The 26,394-nt window shown below is 37.1% G+C and overlaps 1 protein-coding gene across 1 annotated transcript in view; it reads left to right on the top strand.

Moving 5' to 3' along the window:
* The first annotated feature begins 717 nt into the window (after nt 1-717).
* Nucleotides 718-26,394, top strand: part of LOC127941611 (probable voltage-dependent N-type calcium channel subunit alpha-1B) — a 91,000-nt gene continuing 65,323 nt past the window's right edge. The window contains exons 1-3 of the mRNA XM_052536890.1: nt 718-1,442; nt 4,713-4,818; nt 7,463-7,602. Of these exons, the coding sequence (XP_052392850.1) occupies nt 1,180-1,442; nt 4,713-4,818; nt 7,463-7,602 (509 nt within the window). The 5' untranslated portion in view covers nt 718-1,179. The remainder of the gene's footprint in view (nt 1,443-4,712; nt 4,819-7,462; nt 7,603-26,394) is intronic.

Genomic DNA, 26,394 nt, shown 5'->3' with positions numbered 1-26,394 from the left:
TTAAGGAGACCAACTATGAAGATCAGCTAATGTAATGTTTTAATTAATTGTAATTCTAACTATTTTTTTTTAAAATCTTAATTAAAACATATGTAAAAAGGGTTCTGTGAGTGTTATATATATATATATATATATATATATATATATATATATATATATATATATATATATATATATATTGAATCTCAGTTGTCAGTGTGAAGTCAAACCACAAGCCACTACATTTAGATAACTAAATTTGTTTGTTCAATCATCAAATTTGTGCAAATATATTATGAAAATGTGTATGGCCGAGAACAGTATGCATTAAAATAACCAAAAAAAAAGGCACACAATGCAGCTTGATAATTTACTGACAATAGCAGGGAACCAACAATTCGCTTTTGCTTTTGTGTAAAGGTGCCACTGATTTTGGCCATCAATTTCCTAACCTATAATAAACAATTAAAAAATATTTTAAGATTCAAATTTTGTAATTTATTGACAACGAAAAGAGCTTTTGCTTGGCCCTTTTACTTCATTTTCAGCAAATGGACACTAAGCAAACAATAAGGCAAACCGTTATTAATATCATTAATTGATGATCAATTAAGACATCCTCCCACTCACGCGCTCTCCAGCAGGTGGTCCTGCCTATAGGGCCGTTTGCGTCACGTGTGAGAGCCTCGCGCAGCGTCCACTCATTTGGCACCATTCGTACCGTGCGCGTCTCCAAGTACAACTGTTGTGTGGAAGCGGAAAGCAAATCATTGCTGAAGAGAAAAAAACGTTTGTGCGTGCTTATGGAATACATGAATTCGCGCTTTTGATTTCACCAGCTCGTTTTTTCCGTCTTCGTGAAGCGTAAGGGATGGTGCACATTTTGGTTCCGTGACCTGTCAGCTGGATCAGGTTGTGTTGGATGGATGTGGCACGAATTGGAAGGTTACACATTTTCCATTGTCTGAAATGCACTCAACGGGAATGACATTTCTATGACAAATTTCTCTTTTGTGCGTTTTTCTGAGCAATGGAGTGAGACGAGGGCGCACGGAGAGCTGGTTAAAAGGGACTTTATATTTTTAAATCACTTCACATAGACTGATGGAAACTCTACGTGGTAACATATGTCTGTACTGTAATGTGCACTCTTCATCTAATATTTAATGCCAGTTTGGATTTTACCTGTTGGATATCTGCATGTCTAGGATGGCTCGCTTTGGAGACGATCTGTCCACCCGCTATGGAGGTCCAGCGGGCGCCGGGAGAGGGGGAGCCCGGGCAGGAGGTCCCTCGGGCGGTCAAAGAATGTACAAACAGTCGATGGCTCAGAGAGCCAGGACAATGGCTTTATATAATCCTAAACAAACCAAACAGAACTGCTTCTCTGTCAACCGCTCTTTGTTCATCTTCAGTGAGGACAATATCATCAGGAAATACGCCAAAAGAATAACCGAGTGGCCATATCCTTAATATTCAAAAAAAAAAAAAAAAATCTTCATGGCATCTCCACTTCTACATTTTATATCGTTCTTGTTTAGAAAGCATGTAAATACACGCTTTTGATCTGGCAATGTCAAACGGACTGTTGCGTGCTGAAATGGTGATTGACACTGACATGTCTTTTGTTTTCACGTGTTCACGCACTTTTTTTTCATTTGACAGCTGGTGGCCGTGTCAGGGTGTTGGCTGAGCAGCCTTTTTATTTTCTGATTCAAACGTAGGAAAGTCAAGCGCTCAAAAACCCTGGGCTAAGGTTTTTTTTTCTTCTTAAACCCCGGTTACAGACTATACCATCGAGTATTTAGCGTTTCAAAAGGGATTTGGCCCCACCAAATACATAGTGTGAAATAAGCGGCATAAGAACGTTACAGTTAATTGATTGGCACCAGACAACCAATCATAAACTGGCATAGCGCTTCCTCATTGAATAATCATTTATTCAGCTTAGTCACAGAAACTTTCACGCGCTGTTTATTTCTAAGATGTTAAGACGTCGAACAGTGAAGATTCAAAACGGTTTCTGCGGTTGTAGTTTTACACAGACTGACACGCAGTTGCATGTCGCGTATTGTATTTTTCCAGGGATATTGGCCTTATAAATGTGAAAATCATAACGGCTGCGGGGTTTAACGTGCAGTGTGAAATGTATAACTCAGGATAAAGTATGAAAAGGGTGAAACATTGGACAAAAAAGCTCAGGATTACATTTACCAAGTGAGAAAACAGTCTCATGACTATGGTGTAAAACCTAGATTTAGTTGTAAACTAAGTAAAGCTAATGTGTGGCAATAATGACAATGTTAAATAGTTGCCTACTACTACTACCGTTGATACTAATAATTCAATAAAATAATATAGTTCATTAGCATAAGTAAGTTGTTAACAAGGTTGCTAGTAGATAATACACAATAAATATGGGTAACCTATGTATATCATTGTTTACCATCAAAGTTTAAAATCATTTACATTTTATAATTTAATTCAAAATGTTTCTTCCAGAAGAAATGTATAAACCCAGAGAGTTTTTAATTCATAATTTAATTTTATTATTATTGTTATTATTTTGCATATTGTTTGTGAAAAGCTGTAGAGCTCTCCAGGGTCCTGAAATCTCACCATTGATGTTCCAGTCTCCAACATTTACTAGAATTTTAAAGCACTGTGCAATCAGATACCCTCCCTTTATTTCTGATAAATACGTCCAATTTGTCGTACAGTCCATTTAAAATGCATCTTTATGGAATTCAGGCATTCATAGCATTAGGTTTCTATAGCGTGTAGAGATCCCTCAAGGGGTGACAAGAATGTAATTGAAGAGGCCATTGGACATTTCCTTTTTAATTCTTTGCCTTAATGAATAGCGATTCCCGTTAATACCTATAGCCGCAGGGAACGGGCATGGAATATAAATTGGAAAAATGGATCCTGTCCAAAGAATGGAATATTATGGCCGACCACCCATAAAGATGTTAGCAGCCTTTTAGTGTTTCCTTTAAAAAGGATGAAAAAGATTTTTATAATGACAAGTTTGTTGGGCTTACACAAACATCTCACAAACACAATAAAGTTGCACAAATGGCTGTGCTGAGGGAGAAACCGTCATTCCAACTTAATGGGAAATCGTGATCTCTGCACTGAAATGTTCCAAAGCATTTCTCACTTTTATGCCCAGACCTCTGCATGTCATTTCCAGCATGGAAGGAGGTTATGTATTCATTCAGGATTACTGCTAGTGGGTTTGACAAAGGTCGTCTGGGAATGCCAAGGACACAAGTTGGATGTCAGTAGCTTGATTAAGCTTGGAGGTATGTGAGTTGAACTCTGCTGGGGTTGTTCTGTCCTCATCTTCTTCTGATTTAGTGATTGAGTGTTTACGTGACACAATCCTTTTGTCATTGGTGGGCAGTGTGGGGGAAATTCACAAGTAGTTATTCCCGAGGAATGCTTTAAGTGTGATAGTTCACCGTTATAAATCTGTATAATTTAAGGTTGGAATATACAACTTCAGCACAGATTTTGCCCTGATTTGAAGTCTGGATGTGTCGAGACTAGTTGCCGAAAGACAGAGCTAGTCTGTAGATTTTGTTTAGACGGCAGAGTTGTAAGATTTTGCAGAAAATCAGGTAGTTTATGATGGACACAAACCACAATTTTATAGCTTCAGAATTTGATTTTATGCTGAGGATATTTTGAGCTGATTTTAGAGTAAATAAGCTGTGTCCGAAATTGCATACTGTCTAGTACGACTGTATTTAATTTTAAACTTACTTGGTATCTGTTAAAAAAGTATTAAAAAAGTATAGTATTATGGTCACAGGACCTACCAGCACCAGTTGTGTCACTTTACAAATTCTCTCCCATCGCCTCAAGTGTCCTTTGAATGTGCACTATACAGTATTATTAATCTGGGTACTTTTTCACCAACTATAAATTCTGTGAGTTTGGAATTTCTACTGTTTACGTGTACTGTTTTTCACCTGCTATATAATATGAAAGCAGACATGTTTGGACACATTGATTATTGTTTTGAATTGTTGCTCATCTCCTAGCACTGTTTCTAAATGAGTTTTTCAGACAATTTGAAAGTCTGGTAGTGTGCAATCCTCATTTAGTTTATGATGCCCAGTCTTTCTCTGTAACCTTTTATAAAGTTTGCAAATATATTATGCATAGTGTTTTAAAATCCGCTCAGATTCTAAAAGTCATGTATTGTATTTCTCCCTTTAATTTCTTCTGTGGAACACAAAAGATGATATTTGGAAAGTCAATGAACAATATAAAACCCCATAGAGTGCTGCACCCGTGAGGTCAAACCAGAAATACAAATTTGCCGTGGGTTGTTTTTGAAATTTTTGAAAGTTTTATTTTTATAATGGGGTTTTTCAGTTTATGAGCAAAAAGGTCTGATATATAAATTCAAAATAATTAGATTTTACTCACAAATACTCATAAATTGAAAAAAAATGCTTTACAGAAACCTATATGAAGTTATTCTGCATTTTGACATTGACAAACAAAGGCAAATCTTTTTCTTTTTTTTTCTTTTTTTTTGGTTCTCTATGCCCTTTAAGCCAGTATTTTAAAGCATGTGTATCAGCACATTTCCTGTTGAATTTACATCACGCTATAGATACAGTTTCTTGTTCACTTTTTTTGCATAGTCTTACTCTTTGGAATGTTTTTGAATTTATGTTTGTTGTTATTCTGGAATTCTTCCTTGACTCATCCACTCCATTTGAGTACCTTATCCTCGCTACCATCATTGCCAACTGCATCGTACTGGCCCTCGAACAGCATCTCCCTGCCATGGACAAGACCCCCATGTCTGAACGCCTGGTGAGCATGCAAATTTTCTGTTTTTCAGTCATTCACTCTTAATTATTAAGGTTTCACATGTCTGTCACATATCAGACTATAATTTTTTTTACTCAGTATGACTGCATCCATATCTCTTAAGAGAGAGAAACAGCAATGACAACGCATTCTGCGAAAAGCAGAGCTAGTGAGAGATAACTGTGTATTTGGCTTGCTTTTCTTTCCACCCACACACCCGACATCTCCTCTGGAGTATATTGATTGATCATTTTAGCGGTCTTGCACTGGTTGGCGTGGGTGATCAGTGAGCCTGTGGTAGCGGAGGCTGTTATCCCACTCTCAGAGCTCCCATCCAGGGCCGCTAAGAACCACCCAAGTACTCCACACAGGAGCCATGTCTCGGTCTCATTAAAACCCTGCCTGCTGGGAACCATTGATGAATGTGTGCATAACGCATGATCCAACCTTAACCCATGCAGAGCAAGCTTTGATCAACTGCCTTGCTCTATTTCCCCCGCTCACAACGGCAGTTGTGCCTGTTGAGTCAGAAGGATATAAGGAAGCATCTTCAAAGTATGCTGTTGCACAATTAGAACAAGAACTGGACATGATGGCGGATTAAGGCAGTAACAGTCTGTGAAGCTGAATATGCAGGCAATGATGTTAGATTCCACTCTCCCTGGAGGAGTGCTGGAAACACCGAAAGGAAAACAGCATGAGACTAGAAGGTCAATTGGGTCCTCTTGAAAACAACTTCCTGATGCTAAAAATACAACTTTTATTCTTATCGTGTAGGTTTATGGGTTTTGGTTGCATTTGGTCAAAACCAAATGGTTAACCTTCTTTAGTCAACACAAAAAGTATGTTTAAGCTGCTCCTTATCATGATAAACACATTTTTGGTTTTGTTTTGTTTTGCTGAAAATGTCCCCCTTCCCCTTTTGTGTGTGTGTGTGTGTATGCTGTCAATGTTAAAAATGGTTGTGCTGCTTAAAGTGCCCCAATTATGCTATTTGAAAGGTTCATAATTTGGTTTTGGGAGTCCCCAACAACAGGTTTACATGCATGCAAGGTCAGAAAACACTTTAATATTCTTATAGTATGCATTTAAATGTACCTTATTTCTTAACAACTCTCAAACGATTAGTTCGAAGATTCATCTTTCCAAACCCCCACTTTGCGTGAGGCTACTCTACACAACGCAACATATTTTGAACACTCGACAGAACATTACAGCAACAATTATCAATCATATTTACAGGCTGTAATCTGAAGCAGCAAGCTGGTCTAAACAAACTGGGCACTGAATCGTGTTTCAAGAACTACCATTTTATGAATCCTGCGTTGAATTGCGTTGACAGGAAGCAGTCGTCAGTGAGATGACAGGAAGACATTAAAAGTTTGGCAGTCCTTAACTGAAGAGTTATTGCAGTTTTCATTGCTCCCTATAGCAAGGGTTCAACCTCAACCTGTCAAATTTATCAACGGCTTGTTTGGTTAACACTGTGACACAACCAATTCCCTACCTGTTGCAGAGCTAAACTGGCCCCCCGATACCCAAACACTACAGACAGGATCTTCATTATTAATAAACTCTTTGGATCTATACATAATAAACTGAAATATGCTGTGTGCCGCCACACTCACTCATTTCTCCGCTCCCATAAATCATCCGTTACGCACAGCCTCACATCTGCTCCCGCGAGCACATTTTTGCCAAGTGATTTCATAGAGACAACACGACAGGCGCTGTCTAGCACCACAGCGATAATTAGACTATTATTGAGAAAATATACACCAATAGAGTGTGATTTCACTTTGGGCACCTTAAGGGAGTGTTCGACACATTTAGTTTTTGTTTAATTATATTTGTGTTTGATAATGAAATATTATGTAATGCATTACTCAAGACTTTTTTACAGGCAATAGAGAGATTTAACACTGTAGAGATTTCCTTTCTGTACCAAGTTATAATCATAAAATGGCATCATGTTGTTGTTATTGGAGATTGTTGTAAGATATGATATTGCTAGGGCAAGTTTTCCATCAAAAAGAGTGCCATGAGAAGACTTATTTATAAGTGGGGTTGATAACTGCACTCATAAAGTGGGAGAGATTTCTGAGAACAGAGCACTGAGAGGTTAGTCCGGTGTAAGTGCCTGTAGAGCCGTAGGGCTCTGGTGACATTAATGGAAATGAGTTCAGAAGCAATGTGACTTGCTGCAGCCAGGACTGAAGCTCTTTAAGTACACTCATCTAACAGATTCCATACCATATACTTGGTATATTTTTCCAGTTTAACTTGGTTTCAGAGTTTTGAGACTTTGTTGTCATTGTTGTTGCTGTAGCATCTGAAACACACACACACACACGCTCACATATATATATTATTATTATTATTTTTACGTTTCTCAGTATATGTAAAGTACTGCTCTTATAATTGTAGTCTGTTCCATTAAAACAAATTTTTCAATCACAATGGAGCATGATTTTACATTGTCACATCTCCCTCCCCATTGCAGCACAAACCCATGCATCTTGACCTTTTCTATGAGTGTTGTGCAGAAAGCTTCAACTTATATTATCTTCTATTCTTTCTATTTTCTTCTATGCTTTCAAATGCACAAAAAACAAGTTACACTTCTTTTTGCTTTCTCCTCCTGCAGGACGACACAGAGCCCTACTTTATCGGAATATTCTGTTTCGAAGCCGGCATTAAGATCATCGCCTTGGGCTTTGTGTTTCACAAAGGCTCTTACCTACGCAACGGCTGGAACGTAATGGACTTTGTGGTTGTTCTGACAGGGTAAGTCCACAGCTGGGGAGGCAGAAACAGTTTCAAATGGATGTATATGTGTGCGTTCTCTGTCCTCGGGAAAGTAAGGGATCGGCTTTGTTTCTTTGTGCCTGTTACAAAGTGTTCTAGTCTGGTCCCCTTCTGTATCTGTGTGAACATTGCCCTCTGGCCGATCTTGTAGTCCTAAAAAAGTTGAGAGTTTTCAGATATTGGACCTCTTTAGCATTTGTACAGTGTTCCTTTTCCAAATTATGTTTGAGTTACAGTGATGGGAAGAGAATGCATCAGTTTTCATATGCTGATTGCAATTGCCTATCGTTTTTAGGTCGAAATAGGAGTGTCGGTTTGGATGTGGATATTATGGAAGGTCATCCTGAATCCCGCTGAAGTAAACATTAAATATGTATGTGAGACAATTAAGGGAAGGAATTTATTATCTTTACATCAGATGAGTGGCCAGCAGTGTTTGCACTGTTATTTTTCCTAGAATGTTAGCAAAGAGGTCTAAATATATAATGAAGGTGCACCAGGCAGCACAAGAAGAAAATGTAGCTTTAGTTACGGTATTTGACAAAGGTCAGAATAAATGAGGGGAGACACTGTGAAAAATCTGCTGCACTCACAGACATTCCTATCTGGACAGGATTAGATTTCTCAAAGGGACCCTCGGCTGAAAACAGGTCATTTGGTTTGTATTTTTACAGAGGTTGTGTGACAGGATTACAATGAAGTTTTTCTGTTCGGGCAGCACAACCGCAATCAACATAGATAATAGTCACGAAGGTTTCTTGAGCACTAAATCAGCATATTAGAATGATTTCCGAAGGATCATGTGACACTGAAGACTAGAGTAATGGCTGCTATGAATTCACAATTATTACAGATTATAATATTGAAAGTAATACTGCATTCAATAATGGTTTAAATGCAGGTTTGGTTTTAAGCTGATTTCTGTTTGGGTAAGAGCTCAATGCTAATAGCATTAGGCTCATAGTACTGAGTTTCGTGAATAAGGATCAAGCTATAATGAGCCCAAATTGATATGCAGTATTTGTGCTAGTTCAGCACATTTAATGTCTAAGCTGGTATGCAGTTGATTAGTGAATAAAATGCAGGGGATTTTTTTCCTGAGATACTTGTTTTGCTCAGTCTTGCTTGGTTACTTGCCATTCAGTTTTTAACTGGTAAAATATTCACGGTTCAGTGTTTCTAGGCGCTTCAAGAAGCGAGAGGGAAGTTTTTCACTTGCAAACCTTTTGAAATGGTGTTATGAGCCAATGCACTGCTGAGGCCCAATCTCTCTCCTGCTGTCTAAATCACCGATGCAGGGCTGCTATCTATGTGCTGCCCAAGATGATGAAGTAGAGAAAATTAAATGTTTCAAGTCTCTTCTCAATAGTAATAGACTTGTAAGATAGGAAAACATTTAAATGTGACAAATTAAATTCACAGAGATGATTAGCAGTTCTTATCTCGCACGTGATGGCTGACTTGACTATGCAAACATGCATATATCATCCTTTTTATATGTAAGATGCTCTCAGACTGTGAATATTTCACCCCAAAATAAAATTAATTGCCTTCATGTTGTTAATTTTTGCAAGGAAAACACAAAAAAAATAATTATTTATACATGAAAATTGAACTATGCTTTAAAAGGGAGCAGGCTTATTTATAACTGTATGGCAATTGCATTGTTTATCTCCAGGTGTTTAAACTCCAAACACCTTTGGTCCATTTCAGTCCACAGTTTATGTTTGTCAGGCTGCTAATGACACTTTCAGAGACTATGGATTTATGGAGCAGATAATGGCCATTCTGAAAATGGTCTTGAGAGATCAATCAAAGATGGGCAGAGATTAAAAGCTTAGGTATGAAAGACTAGACTGTGATCATTTTAAAAGAAAGAAGAAAGAGAGAGAGAGAGAGACAGAATCGAATGGATATAGATGGGTTTTAGGGATTAGGATTCTAGTTGGAGATCTGAAACTTTGTGGAATGCATTGTAATCCTTATCAGACTGGCTCATGAATGATAATTAGGTGATTATCTAGTAGTCATAACTGATTTGCTGAAAGCCAGGTTAACTGGACCCTAGACAAATTAGGATTACCACTAAGGCTGGTTTCATACCGCAAGCGCGAGCAGCGTATATTTTTAACAAAAGAGTGCATTCACACGGAGAGCAGGAGCAGCATCTTGTGAATAAACGCTCAAAATAACTCACACTCACACTAAAATAAAGTGATAACACACTTTTGATGGGCAAAATAAATATGATTTCACAAAAAAAGTGTACAAAAATTCACAGAATAAGCATGTCTAGCGTGTTTTAACAAGAATTGGAGTATGTGAGAAAAGGGTATGAAGAATCAAAAATATATAGAAGATATACACATTTAAACTTTGGGGTGAAAGTACAGTGTAATATAAAAATAAATCATTACAAATAGCACTTACATATTGAAGTATGACTGAAACGACATGATAGCTGTTTTTGTTGTTTACCAAAAAAATATGTAAGGGCTCATGCACAGACATTCTTTCTCACAAAGTTGTTTACTTCTGTGAATCAAGCCAGTGGCTTAATGACCCCCATGTAATGCTCATTTAATATGCAAAGATGTTAGCCAATCATAGCAGTGTGAGTTTTTCATTGAAATCTCAAAGCAGACATACAATAGATTCCAATAGAGTGTTCAAAGCCTAACTTCAGGGTAGAAGTTAGCCTTTGAAGCATCTCATTAGAAGTATGGGAAGAAAGCTGATGTATGTTGCATTTCCGAAAGCACATCAAGGCGGCTCAGACTAAGAGCAGATGCAGAGATGGCGTTTGTGTGGAGCAGCATTTACTTCACATACAGCTAGAAAATGTTAAAGAACACAGTGTGCCATGCTTAACTCTAAAACACACACCACACATTTGTATTTTATTAAATTGCAGCCTTTGCTAATTTGGTTTTATTACGATTAAGCGTACACTCATATCAGTTGTTTGTAATATGCAGGTATTATAAACAGTTGGCAGAGGTTTTTGTTAGGTTTTACAGTCATTTCTTTTATTCAGATTAGCAAAACAATATTATTTTTTCAGAGTATATTCATTATGAATGGCATCGCCATTTCCATACCAGACATTGTGCTGTTATTGCCATTGCCCACTGTTACCTCGACAACAGCAGTCTGGCCTCTGCTGTCCTCAGGAAACCTGGTTAGGCCTTGAGACAATAGCATGCTCTGTTCTTTTATATTTTTTTCACTGTAATCGTCCACGTCTGCAGCTCACTCCTCCTCTGATCCGATTTCTGCAAGACACTAGAGATTTCTCTCCCTGTTTTACATGCATGCATCATAACGGCTCCAAGACCATTAGCTGTAAAGCTACGTTCACATAGAAAGTGATTTTTGCTGAAAGCCACTGTATTGTTTGTTGTTAGTAGGCGATTGTGCCGCAAAATGGTCTAATGTTATTGATCTATCTATAATTTAAAAACAAATGAGATCAGTCACTTGTTCACAGTGTAGTATTTCCTGTACAGTGAATGCTCGTAATGCACAATGTAGATAATAGGGAACGATTCAGAAAGTGTAAATATGCTTTCGATTGGGGCAAATGAGGTCTGGTTTCATGTTGTTTCACATGAACCGCAGCAGCAAATACAGGAGAGTGTGGCTGTCAAATGCAGCTTTACCGAGCTCAATGGCTCTGGCCCGAGCAGATATAAACAAAACGCTATTGGCTATTTTAAAAAGGGGGCGAGGGTGCTAGATATGTCCCGCCCTCTCTTTCTGTTTCAGTTGAAATTACGACACCACATAGAATAATGCTGCTGGTTTCAAGGCACTTCAGGGGACTTTTAATGATCTAAAGAGCCTTTTCCCACTATAACAATTCTTTTATTCTTTCATCTTTTCATCTTTCCTCTATCAGGCTATCGTCATGTCATTGTCTTTGCAGATGCAGGGAAGGAAGTTCTGGTCACTTGAACTTTATCTGCTCATTAATCGAAAGATGTCTTGGCTTTTTAGCTCCTAGTGGAAACACAGTCGTCATCATTAGGATGATATTTTTAATGGACAAATAGAGCCATGAGATGCTACTTTGGCAGATTTTATGGAAAGGACATCACAGTAATGGACTATTAGAAGTTTTTAAAAGAAGAGACCTTTTCTGAGCTTGGTTAAAAATGAAAATTTGGAAGAATGCAGACACTAGGTTGTAGATAAAAATGGACGGAAAGAGATATTGAAAGGCCACGTCTGTCAGTTTCCATACAACTGACATACAATAGTGAATATACTTAGATTTTTAATTACATTTATTTATCTGGAATTTGAACTTTGGATCTTTTAAATGTATCTGTTGGACCTTTTAAATGTTTTGTTTTCCATTTTGTTTTGTGTTTTGTAAAAGGGCTTGTCCATCATTCCAGAGAGCATTTGACTGGACAAAAATCAGTGTAGGGTAAAATAAGTCAACAATATTTCTCCAATTTCTTTTAGTAAATCATCCTGATGTTGAATCTGGTCAAAATATTGTTTGTGAAATGATAAAGAAAATAATGAGAGCTCTTTTCATTTTGTGGACAAAATCCTGCGAACTTCGAAATGTGCACACATGTGTTTTCAATGCAGTTAACCGTGGGTCACTTCATGTCATCTAAACCACTCATTAAACTATGACAGGTGAGTTACTGCAAAAATACTACTATAAACTAGGTTGGTGGATAATTCAGCGGCAAAAATTACTCTAGGAAAAATCACGAGTGCACAAAAATTTAATCAATTCTAAACATTTAGTGAAAAAAAAAGCATTATTTATAGGGAACAAATAAAAGTGAATGATGCGCTTGAAGCAACACGGAGTAACAGTGTGCAGTGCTCTGCACAGAAGGGTTCAAAGCACAAAGGGAAGAGGATTTTGATGCATAGTGTATTATATCTCTGCGATAATTTCATGAGCCTTTTATTTTAACAGGATTAAATTCCAGTTCCTGTGCACATGAAAAACAATTCACAGTGCAGTATTGTGATCGAACAGACATCTGGGAGAAAGTAACATGATTCAGAAACAGCACTAAACTTCAGCAAGATTAAGTCCTTTTATGCAAAACCTCTGATCTTGATCTACAGATCAAGTATAATAATAGAAACAGTGAATCATCTTGGAGAGAGTTTCATCATCTTGACTGTCATAACTGAATGCGACACACAGTTTGAATGCTGAGGATGACAGACAGCCGCAGAGGAGAGAAGAGTTTACAAGAACTTGAATTTAACAACTTAAATATTCATCTGTATCTTACATTAAACTATGAAACAGCTTTTGAACACTTGAAAATAGAGTGGACTTAAAATAAATGGTGCTTTATAATCTTTTTGTGCCTTTTGTGGGGCTTAACACTCACACAGAAAACTATACACACAATATCAGATTTGGATCAGTCTCGTCTGACCGATATCCGATCCTGCAGAAAATGGCAGTATCGTAGCCGATACCGATACTTAGTATTGCATCGACACACGCCTAATATTATCAGCTCGAAAAATACGTTAATTTGACTAGAAACACCAGAGACCAGAAATTTAAAGCATGGTTCCAGTCGGACGAGTCTTTTGCGTTCAAGAAAAAGGTGGATATATGTGCATGGGTGTGTGCAGTGGTTTTCATCAGAAGAATAAAGGATGTGATTTGTGCCCATGCCTTTTCTCTCCTCTCTGCTCTATTTCTCAGTAAGTGTCAGCTCGAGCTGCCAAACCGTGACTTAACTCAATATTCAGTTGTTTAATGAATAGGCTGGTGTAACGGTGTTGCTCTGGGCAGCAGCAGACCTTTAATCTACAGCCATCACACAGCAAAAGCCTCTAATAGGAGAATAAATCTCCTCCCCTCCCCACTCGAGGTTCAGATCAATAGTACAATGTCCAACAGGAAGAAAGTGAGCAAGGCAGGAGGAAGAAGAAGATAAAGTAGTTTTCTGATGGAAATAAACTGCAGAGAATTTGTAGTTGTGATTTAGATCTATGTTTTATTGCTGCTTTTGTTTACTCTCTTTTTTTTGTCATTTTCCATATTTTTTGTTTTTGTTTTGTTTATTGATTTTTGTTGCTCTGTTATTTTAAACTATTTTGAAGGTCGGTCCCCTTATGACAACTGATTCACAGGATCCATATATAGTTTCCGGTCCTCTCTCTACTTATTTTCCTATTTTAAATTATTGCTTTGTATTACAAATTATTTTGATACAGTTTATTTATTGTCATTGTACATCAACTTGATACAATGTATTATCATCACAATAATGTAATTGGATTGCGATTCAAACTGACAAAAAAGACGGATACCCAGCGATATCAAAGTTCTGTCAAATCACTTTTTGTGCTCATTTAGACAAATTGATTCTTTAGTACTTAAACCATACGAAAAGATGTGAATGCAAAAGAAAAAAAGAGATAAATAAATTGATCAATGCAATATCAGAAGTAAAAGATTGGGGGAAAAAAATAGCAATACATCTGCTTTCTATTGATCTGAGTGTTAACACTTTGATGTATCTTGATGTAAATGGCAATACATCTGCTTTCTATCGGTTTGTGTGTTAGCACTTTGATATATCTTGATGTAAATGGGAAGAACGTTACACTTAATGGATTGTTACACCTAAGGCAAAAATCCTCACTGGTCAACACAAGTTCATTTGAGCCAATCCAAAACAGGTTCTTGTCTAGTTCAGTTCAAAAACCTATAACTCCAGTATCTACTGAGGATGAATTGCCTTATCTTATTACCATGGCTACAAGCCCCCCCCCCCTTTCTGTGGTCATAGGCGGTTGAATGTTCAGCTAGTAAGTAACAACCAAAGCCACAGCTGACCTCATCTGACCTTTAACACCACTGTGATGTCTCTGTGGAAATCATTTAAAAAAGCCCATGAATCATCCTGCCAGCACCCGTGGCTCAAGCTGCGTGCTAGTAGCTACCTTTGCCTTAACGATTATTGTTTGGCTTCTTTAATTAGCTTGTTTTACAGCTCCAGGGCCTGGTAGAGAGGATGTTTCCATGTTATCTCTGGCTGTCTCACATCTGTCCGTGTTGACGTCAGCTCTTTCCCTCAGTTTGAGGCTGAGTGGGTTGAGTTGATGGCATTGGCAGTGCTTGTTCTTGGTTCTCTGTTCCACTCAGAATATTCAGGACTCCGATTAGGGCTGAGGCCGCTTATCCAGGAGCACAAAGAGCTGGCTTCAAAGAGTCGTGTTCAGTTCTGCTGTCTTTCATGTGTTTTGGATGCAGCGAGACAATGAGTGGCTTCAAAGTGGTAGGGACCTGGCCTTGCTTGCTTTGTGCCGGAGTCAAAGAGATTCATAATGGAGTACCATTTGAACGTGTGCAAATGTCTCTTGTTGCACTGACAGACAACAGCAGGTTCCGCTCACACTTTGGAAGTTATTAAAATGCTTGTGTATGTGTTTTAAAGACGTTTCACTCAGAGCCAAATCAGTGTTTTTGTCCTTTAAGAGAATGAATTGTCCTGTAGATCTATCAATCTGAAAAAAGGCTTTGTCTAGCCAGCATATGCCTTGACAAACTTCGCTTTTGGCCATGCTTCGTCCCTGTGTGTTGATCAGTGATGAAAAAGTGTGGATTTTCAGACTGTTGCAGGAAGGTAGCAGCTTGTCCCAGCCGTTCCTCTATCGCGTTGAGCCCTCGGGATATTTCTTTTAATCTATGTATTTTTCTGCTTTCTTTGACTGTACTTCTCACCTATTGTATTCTTTTATCATCGCTTCGCTTCATATCTCTTTTACCTGATGCCGGCCATATGTTTCCAACTGCGAATCCATATAGTATGACTATTATGACACTCAGTAGAAAGTGCACAGTAAAGTTAATCATAGTAAAAAGAGTAGTATGGCAAAATTTTATATATAAAAAAAATAAAATAAAAAAAACTACAGTATTTTATGCTGTAATTTCTAATTTTTTCCTCTCGGTTTTCAGATAATAGGTTTGTCCATATGTGCAGGTTTATACAAGTGATGTGGTAAAAATTAGCATTTTTTACTTACTGCTCTAGCTTTTGTAATACTCTTGCATATGAAACTTAACATTGTGAGACATTATTATTTTAAGATACTTTTTAGGAATATTTTGCATTGCTTTTTATTTTTCTATTTTAACTTTGATTTTTTTTTATATATGTGCATAGTTTTTATTCATTTTTATATTAGTTTTAGTTATTTTATTACATCAATTGAAACTAAATGAAAATGAGAAATGTTGCATTTACAACTAAAAACATGAGTTTAAGTTTTTATGTTATTTTATTTATTTATTTTCATTTATTATGATATGTAAAAATTTATAGCCTGAATGCACTGTAAGTCGCTTTGGATAAAAGCGTCTGCTAAATGAATACATTTTAATTTAATTTTATTTTTAATTTTATTTCAAGTAACTAAAATGTTTTTATGGTTTTAGTTTGGGGATATAATGACCCTGTTGTGAGTATTATTGTCTTGTATAAATTGCTTGTGTTACTGCTTGTTTATATCTTTGGATAAAAGCACCTGGTTATCCGGATATTTTAGCTATTATTAAATAATAATAATTATTATTTACATGCTGTGTTACAGAACTCTTGATCATATTTTGGCCAGTTCTGCCATGTGTAGTGATTGCAGGAGGCATATTGTATTAAAATAAAGCAATAAACTTCAAGAGACCAAGTTTTACAGTGATTTTCCAATCATTCAAAAGGAATTGTTAAAGGGGGGGTGAAATGCTCGTTTTCACTCAATCTCCTGTTAATCTTGAGTACCTACAGAGTAGTACTGCATCCTTCATAACTTCAAAACGTCTTTAGTTTTATTATATTCATAAGAGAAAGATAGTCTGTACCGATTTTTCCCGGAAAAACACGAGCGCCTGGAGGCGTGACGTGTGGGCGGAGCTAAAGAATCACTAGTGCGAGTAGCTTTTGCATTGAGAGCGTTTGGAAGCTGTGACATTACCGTGAGGAAAAAAACATCAGCCAAAACAAACCATGGCTAACAGTCAGATTCAGCATATATTTATGATCCAGAATCAGATCCAGAGGCTGAAATTTAACAAGAGCAGCATCAGCAACCACGTCTCTATGTGGTATGTACTGAAACTGTATATATTTGCTTAGCGGTTTTGGAAAATGACTAAGTTCCACTTTCTGTCGTCTTTTTTTTTTTTTTTTTTTTAGCTGTGCATGTGGAAAGTGCAGTTTGATGACAACATCGCATGTTGTTTACTTGATGTGCTTATGTGCCGATAGCTAAGTTAACAACACAGAGATATTTTACTCACCGCCTGCGGTTCCAACACACGATCGTGACCCTTTTTCGTTGGGACTGCATTATCCTTAAAAGGGGGGTTGAAATGCTATTTCATGCATACTGAGTTTTTTACACTGTTAAAGAGTTGGATTCCCATGCTAAACATGGACAAAGTTTCAAAAATTAAGTTGTCCGGTTTGTCACAAGTTTCGGAAAGTTTTTTTCGAGTATGGCTCTGTGTGACGTTAGATGGAGCGGAATTTCCTTATATGGGTCCTAAGGGTGCGTCTGCCGGAAGAGCCCGCGCTCCCGTATAGCAGAGCAGAGACATTCACTGATCAGAGCGAGAGCGTCGCGAAAAGTCACAAAAGAAGTGTATTTTTGGTTGCCAGGGCAAGACAACCCTGCACAGATTACCAAAGAAAAAACAGCATTAAGTTACCAGTGGATGGAGTTTATTTTTACAGAGCATCAACGGAGTTGTGCAAGTGTTTGTGTTTGTTCCCTGCATTTCGAAGATGCTTGTTTTACAAACAAGGCCCAGTTTGACAAACCGGAAGGAGTATTTTTGGAACAAAAATACTCCTTCAAACGTACAACTTAATTTTTGAAACTTTGTCCATGTTTAGCATGGGAATCCAACTCTTTAACAGTGTAAAAAAATCAGTATGCATGAAATAGCATTTCACCCCCCTTTTAAGCATGATGCAACGCAATGCAACCTCAAGCCCTCGAGTGGTTTATTGCTTTTATGATAGCATAAGCATTAGCAATATGATGAAATACACCAATGTTACAAAATAATAACCTTTATTAATAGTAATAATCTTAATACCCATTTTTCTGCCAACTGATCTAGTTCAGCTCAAGGCTGTTTACAGTTATCAAGCTACTTGACTCATTAAAATGGACCTCGTGTGGAATTCTGTTGTTCTCTTTCTCAATAGGACAGACTTAAATTTAAATACTCAGCAGGTCAACACCTGTGCAGATTTTTCTCGATTAAATCTCAGTGAAGATTAATTATGTAAACTGACAGGGTCAACAGTTATTTGCAAAGTGTAGTATAACAAGTGATAAAGCATCAGCTGGAACAAATACAGAGGACTATGTCTTTCCTCTCTTCTAGGATTATCACAGAACTAGATGTCATGTTGTGACCATGAAAGGAATAATGACCACAGCACTGACATGGCGAAAAAGGTTTGTCTTCTGTTGTCGTCATGTTTGCAGTCTTGGAGCTGAGGCTCCTGATGTGTATCATTGCATTCGTGTGTATTAGAGAAAGAAAGAGGCCAGTACTTTGTAAAAGAGATGGTGACATTTGCGTCAGCTTCTTAACAGAGCCCTGCTGCGTATCTCTCCCTCTTGGTGGGGGGGGGGGGGGGGGTCGCCTTTCAGCTTCATTGTGAGCTTGACATGACCGTGCCCCCGTTTGTCTCTATGTCTGTAAAAGAAACCTTTTAAAGTACACTTGAAGGAAGAGTTCACGCAGGGAGAACCTGTAAGACAGATGACACAACATACATCAAAGGTCGGTTCGTCTAGCGATCGCAGTGTTTCCTAATAGAATATTTCTATGACAAAATTCAGCACATCATCGTCTTGCATATATAGTGGTTTGTATGGTAATTTGCTATCTAGTCAAATCTAGTGAGATTTAAAATTGACAAAACCATCAGATATAGAGACCAATGCAGCGTTAGTGCCATATCAGGTTGTATGAACCTGTAGATTTTATGATGTTGAATAATTAAAACCATTAGTTTTATAAAAAGTGCTCCCAGGCTGTCTTATGGGCTATGAAATGTGATTTCATAAAAGTCTGTTTGAAACTTCCATACTATACTTTTGCAGTATGCATACTGTGCACAGTATGCAACCACAGTGTTGTCGACCTGACCTTCCTTTCCCAGTGTGATGATGCATGAACTGTAAGTAATATTGGCTTATTGACTCATCGTTCATCAGACTGCCTAGAATTAAGATGTTTTATCCCAAACTGGGTTAAAACAAATGCTAAATTACAGTTTTTATTGTTTGTCATGCTAAATGGTAGCTGTGCAATGAAATGAGGTCATGTGACAACGTCATGTAACAGACATTTTTGTATTTTTTGTACAGTATACTATTATTGTATTTATTCATATTTGGAATGAGCTTTTATAATTATAGATTTTATTTAAATTTTAGTTATTTTGATGTGTGGTTTTTGTTTTGTATTTCTGTATAGCTTTAAAGGGGTCATGAATTGAGAACTCAAATTTTACTTGAGCTTCTGATGTATAAGAGGACATCATACTAAAAGAATATCCTGTAAGTTTCAAAACTGAAAACGTCCTTGTTACTGAAATAAAAGCTTTTATTGACACCAGGCCCAGCCAGATTCTGGAATGTGCCTAGCTATAATATAATAGACTTGTTAAAAACCGTCTCCACAGAAGAATATCAAGGCCTAACTCTGTAGCCCCGCCCACTGATTTGCATATGACATAGTAGGGAAATAAGATAAGTGGCACTAAACCTGATCAAGCAACCAAGCAAACATCATAAGTGGACATCAGATAACAGTATAAAATAATAAAAAAGTCAATTCATGATCCCATTGATTCATTTTATTGTAATTTCAAATTTTTAAATTGAAAACCTCAATTTAAACCCCAAAGAAGCATTTATAATTTCTCATCCGATATTTATATTTTCTTTCAGCTTTATTTCAGTTAACAAAAATATTATAAATAGTCTGTGTTTTAATGACAATGCTGGTTTGAAATGTATGTCATTGCATAATGTGCCTCGTTTCACATACTATTTAAGAAAATAGTAGTCAGTATTCAGTGCTACTCAGAACATAGCCTGAGTTTCTCAAGAGCCTTGTAGTGACTTATACGAAAGACGGGATTCTGTGAAGATTCAGCAGCACTCCATGTTATTGTGAAGTTATTCTGGTCAACTAGATGTGTTTGTCTGTTGCTTAAGAGAGGGATACAGGAGAGGGGAGGAGGAAAAGCTTTAGACAGCCTTATATATTCTCTCTCTGAACTCTGTTTGTGTGAGACTTCAAACAAAGCACTCTCTGCTTATCAGTCTCTCAGTCAACACACAACCAGGAAAACAATCTGCCTCCGTCTGCCTGCAAAGCGCGCCTGGCTTCTCTTCTGCCTGCTGTAGTGGCTTTCAGCTTGCTGTTCCTCGTCTTTTATAATTAGATAAACCTACTAAAGTTTGGAGATTGACAGAGAAGGCTAAATGTCAAACCAGGCAGTGCTTCTCCCCTTTTTGTATCAGGCACGCTGCTTCTTTCCTAACAGACAAAATGGTTTTGTATAAAATAAATGAATTTTATTTCATGAGTGAATTTCTAACACAGAGAGTAATAACAGGTTGAAGACACATGCTGGGTGTATATCACTGTAATTATATGTTCCCATGTTCTGTTTTTTTTTTTTTAATAGGATTTTGGGGCACTTACACTTCTTTTCTATACTTAATCTTCAGTGTGCCTTCAGCAAGATGTGTCATGGTATCTTTAGGATGTGTCATGTTGCAGCCACTTTTTAATATTTGATGTTGAATGAAGCATTGCGGCTCATTTCTGAGCCCTTGCGTAAGATTTAATTCAATAGCATTTTATCTTCTGTGTACCTAAGACAATGCAGATTGTTGCAAAGTGCTTTAATGTAATTTTGAGGCTGGGTGCAGGCCCTGGAGGCAGTCAGAGAGGAAATAAAATTTAGTTTGTGGCCCTGGATCTTTATTAGTCCCTCAGTGTCATTAAGGTTTAGACATATTTGTTTAGTTGTTTGTGTGTTTGTCAGTGAGATAAAGGCACACTATGGAAGATACACATGCACAAGCGCTGCTAGCTACATATGAAACTCCTGGCTGACCTCCAGCCGTGGCATTTATACGGATCTGCTCACGTTGTTTCCTGTCACCAATGTTTAAACGGCCAGTCAGCATTTTGGACATTCATGGCTCTCAGAGAATCAGAAGCAGCCTTTTTGTCCTTCACAACTGACATCATTTTTAGAAGCAACATTATTAAAAGCTAAACTTTTTGACAAATGCATTTTTATTTTTAGAGACAGTTTAAGTAAACCAATATGTTGCACTTTCCAAACATCGCTGTGCTTGTTTTAGCATCCAGAAGGTCTGTTTGGCAGACGGAGTGGGTGGAGGATGGTATTTTTTACCAGACTTTATTATCTTTATTCATTCAAATGTCAAAGTCTATTCATGAATACTTATTACACTGTGTCGTCGTTGTCCTAGCATGCTAATAGTTAGGCTAATAGGCTAATTAGTTGTTGTAGGTCATGGTTCATTAATCGCCCACATGACATTAGTCTCACTGTTAGCATGCTCTTCCTGTTCTCTCATGTAATAATAGTAATTTATGCTTGGTCTGTGCCTCATTTAGTTCCTTAGTTCCCTGTGTTGTGAGTCAGTATATTGTAAACAGATGTTTTATGAGGTATCGCATTAAAACATAATTGATATTTATAAGCAGCATTGCTGAATAACATTCCATAATGCATTTTAATTGTGGGATGTTAAAAAGTCATAAGGAGAGCTTGCGGTTGTCCAGCATGTTTTATTAAGCAGAACAAATCGATACATTTGTATGAATTCGTTTTCTAACTGTGAATTCTGGACATTTTTAGGGTGCAAACGTTTCAGTACAGTAGAATGATTTCAGTTAGACATAAATATGTCCCTATCTAGTGCACTTCGTAGTGAATTAGAGAGCGGATTGAAACTCTTCCTTGGTTTACACTGTGGAGAGTCTCAGGTGAACAGTCTTCTGATGACGGTCCTGAAGGGCGGTCCCATGAGATCTAGAGGTGAGAATGGAAGTGGTTCACTTTCATTCAGGCGGAAACTTGTTGTTGTCTTTTTCCCTTAAATAACTCAAGCCTCGAGCAGCTTGATTCTGAACTTTAGTGACCTGAGTATCTGGATTCGTAACTTTTAACTGCTTAATATAATTATATAAAATACATTAGTATCTAAATGCACTATAATATGTACTTGTCATATATTTAATGTATTGTATTCTGGTACTTCCAATATATCCTATAACAATAAATGACAACTTAAACATGCGTTGAGTGTAATTTCAGTTAACCAGCTCTTTAAACATACATACAGGTTTGTTCTGTACAGAGAGTGACTCATATGATGAACTGCTCTCATTATCATGCCAGGGTTTTTTTAAACGGGGCTCGGAGCACCGGGAGGCCTTTTAGTCGCCATGGCAATTGATTTACCACTGTTCCTTCATGCTGTGTGTAGAACAGCTAAAGCGAAGGAAACCAGAGACCTGATTAATATCCGCTTGTTGTGACGATTCTGCTATAAGACATGATTCACTTTGCAGCAATGTTTTTTTTTTTGTTGTTGTTTTTTTCAGATTCTTGTATATTGAAGCTTTTACAGGAACTGTTGTGTAGAAACATTTAGTTTTCAAAAGCTTTTTTTTTTTTTTTAGGTACCAGAAATGGCACTTTTAGCTTTAACAAAATTCTGAGTAGTCTAAAAATGACTCTATAGTAATCTGTAGAAAAAAAAAATATCTTGTTTCAAAATAAAAATGGGACTTTAGACATCTGAATCTCAAATACATTAACCCTTGCAGCATTAAAGTAACCATTGTTCCTTATTTTTGTGCGAAGTGAGCATTTATAATGTCTTAGGCACAGCAGCAAAAATGGCATGATATGACTGCTTAAAGACGTAAGCCTTTTGCATAATTTAGTAGATTCCAGAAATGCTGTTATTTGAGGGAAAAAAAAAACGGATATTAAATGCCCACTGCCTCTTTGGATAATCTTTTATACGGACAGTGAGAGTAAACTGATGGTGCTACTGTATATGACCAGTCCTCACAGCCTGCACACCTCTCTCTCTCTCTCTCTCTCTCTCTCTCCTTTTTTTGTCATTTAGCCTCAAGCTTTTATGCCAACAAGTCCTTCCATCTCCTTACCTGACATTTAAATGTTAGCGCCAGCTCAGATCTAAATAAAAACCCCATGATGCTCTGTGGCAATTCTTAAGCATTTGGCTTTGCACTCACATCTCTGCTCAAGGGTCTCCTAGTTCACCTGTCCCTTTAGAGCACACTTCTAGGTATCTGTGTCCCATTGATGTTTGGTTTAGTGTTGCACACCGACCATAATACATGATACCACATGTAAGATACTGTTTGTTGTTACTGCTGTTTGTGCATCTGTGGGTACTTCCTGTGGTTCAGTCTTATAACACTGATAAGCAGTAAGGTCTCTCTCTCTCCGTTTCCTTATTTTTCTCTCTGTTGGTAGTACCTTGTGTACTAATAAAGCCAAAGAGTTGCATTTTGCCTTTGGCATATTGTTGTTTGCAATATTCAACATGTAATTCAACATATCTGTTGCCCTTTGTCATCTCTCTCATCCTCCCATTTTAATTTCTGTCTCTGTGCTCCAGTAAGCCTGATGGAGTCATTGTCATGTTGCCTTCCTGTTTCTATGGTGACAAAGAATGGGCTGTATCCAGTGTGGTTTACGTTTCAACACTATCACTCGCTCACACATTCAAACATGTGCACATACGCTCTTGCTTTGAGAAATCCCTATAACATGAAATGTGCAAATTGTGAGAGTGTCTTCTGCCAACCGTAACACACTAAACGTTCACACAAACTAATTTGAGATAACACTATGGCTGGGCACTTCCCCTGCAGACCTAAATCACAGGCTTCAATTTTAAACCTGACTTTGCATTCATACCTATTTCCCAAGACATTAAACAGCAATCTAAGCTCTTTTCCCACTTTTTTTCCCCCAGTCAAGCAGAAGATGGTCCACAGATCTGTTATATACCAGTTCTGCTTTGTCACAACTGGAATTTGTTGAACTTGTGCATATGTTTTTTTATGCCTGTAAATTGTAACATTTGCGGTTTGGGATATTATGAGAATTTTAATTTTTTTTGCTATTTCTGTTGATTCAAATTGTTCAGTTGAGAATATCTGCTAGCTGACAAACATACACAGTACCATTCAAATTTTTTTTTATATATATTTGAAAGAAATCACTTGAAATGATCACCAGTAAAACAGTAAAAACGGTAACATTCTGAAATAGTACTACAATTCAATATAACTATTCTTTTTGAATATATTTTAAAATGTAACTTTTCAATTTTCAGTAGCCATTTCTTTTACTTCTTTCTTATATATATATATATATATATATATATATATATATATATATATATATAATATTCTTATTATTCATATTAATGTTGAAAATCACTTGTGCCACTTATTTATTTGTGCCACAATATTTTTCTTGAAACAGTGATGCCGTTTTTAAAGGATTCTTTGATGAATAGCAAATTCCCAAGAACAGCATTTATTTGAAATGCATTTTTTTTTTGTAAACTATGTAAAAGTCATTACTCTAATTTTCCTATATAATTATATATTCAATGTTTTGTTATTATTATTCTGATTTTATTTTTTCAGTAATTCGTTTTTTTCATTATCAAGTATTTTTTGGTAAACTGTGTCCCACTATCAGCCCAGATTGTTAAACTTGACTTTGATTCCAGGTCAACTGGTAAAAATAAATGTGCTCGTACTTCATGCAGTTGTATAAGATCAGCCAATCAGATTAGAGCTTGCCATATCTAAAAAGTAATTTCCAGTTTTGTTAGCACAGAGCAGTATGCATGATCATATGGACAGTCAGGGGATTGTGGGCAGTCCGTGGGTGCACTGTATAATTCTGAAACTAAACCCAAGCTGACTAGCATCTGTGGAAACATACAAATGGATTTTCTGAAGGTCCGTGGGTGCAATTCATGGAAATCAGAGTGCTGTCACTCATGGCTCAGACTATCATCTCTCTGTCCAAATGTAAGGATAACTGACACTCATTTTTCCCTTGTTATTACTGTGAGCGTGTGTATTTCTGCAGCTCAACACCCGTATCTGTCCAGAACTGTCAAGTTTTCTTGTTGATTTGAGTGACTTTCTATTTGGCTGCTCCTTCGTAGTGTTGGATGTGTTCTTTGTTCCAGGCTATCTGTGTCTTATCGCCGTCCCAGAGAAGGTAATTAGAGCCTACCATCCACCGCATGCGCTTATGTAAATTAAACCAGATTCTTTAGGTTTAATTTGTAACTCAGTGTGCTCAAATCTTTTCTCATCAACTAATATTTCTTAAGTGTAGGTTTTTGTGGGGTTTTTCAGAGACTACTTTAATAGAAAGCTTGGTGGTTTCAGCTATAACACTAAAACAAAAAGCGTCTCCCTCTAACTACTTTTCATCTTAGACAGTGAACTGATGGCTAATGGTACCCGAACCCTTTTATTCAGATATTCTTAGGACATCAGTGTCTTCTGAGGACACGTTCATGTTTTGACTTAAAAGGTCATAGGTCAGAAAGATTACGTGATTTTTGTGTGAGCATGTGAACAATATTTCCAGACATTTAGATTTTTCAATTGCAATTAGTGTTAGTGTATATACAGTGTATATATATATATTTGTATGTGTGTGTGTGTGTGTGTGTGTGTCATTAATATTAATTATATATAAAATTAAGGGATAATAATATTAATTATATAGATTATATAAAAAAAAAAACTGTAAAATGTGTGCCAAAAGTTTGGATTAGGATCAGTAGAGCACGTCCAAAATCAGGAGGTAAAAGTCTGAAACTTCTAGAATTCTATATTCACATCCCTGTGGTATACCTTTCCTCATACGCATGTATGAGATACATATGCACACGAATGTCACTCTTCATGATGAAGTTGCGTGGCAGGGTATGGGGAGAGGCAACTCTTCTGTTGTGCTATTATAGTGATGTGGTGGTTTACCATTTGTTTTTTTTGTCATGAAAATATGTTCCTCCATCTGTGTGTTGGCCGGTGGCAGTGTGTGTCTGTTGGTTAATTACGTGGCAACTTTGACCCTCTGCATTAGGTGCCTTTGGCCAGCGATGATGAGTTCTTTCAGGTCCAGTTCCTCCAGAGAATAGACTGCACAGAGATTAAGACTAAGAGACAGCAGAAAGCTGTTCTGTGATGCTTTTGTGTGTGTGTGGGCATCAGAAAGATATAGAAATGAATGAAATCATAAACAGTACATACAGTCATACAAGCATTCAAATGTTATCTGCAGTATTGCAAACATGGATTATTTTTTAGCAGAAATAATAAGCAATTTAAAATGATTTTTCCTTTACTTTACAACGTGCCTTGCTGTTCCCCTGATAAAAACCTTAATGGTGCATATCCAAATGTGTTTTCTCTCATGAAAGAGATGTTAATGGCTGTTGTATTTGTAGAAGGAGCGATCTGTGTCAGTAGACTATCTGACAGACAGTGGGCCAGTTGGAGAAAAACTACCCTTCTGGCAGGAGTGTGAATGAATGCAGCTTTCCAGGCAGAATCTGGCTTTTTTCTACTTGATTTACTACAGCTTTGAGGCATTAAACCTC

The sequence above is a fragment of the Carassius gibelio genome, chromosome A21 (genome assembly GCF_023724105.1).
Source record: "Carassius gibelio isolate Cgi1373 ecotype wild population from Czech Republic chromosome A21, carGib1.2-hapl.c, whole genome shotgun sequence".
NCBI lineage: Eukaryota > Metazoa > Chordata > Actinopteri > Cypriniformes > Cyprinidae > Carassius > Carassius gibelio.
The sequence above is the reverse complement of the archived record's forward strand: the minus strand, read 5'-3'. Positions and strand labels throughout refer to the sequence as shown.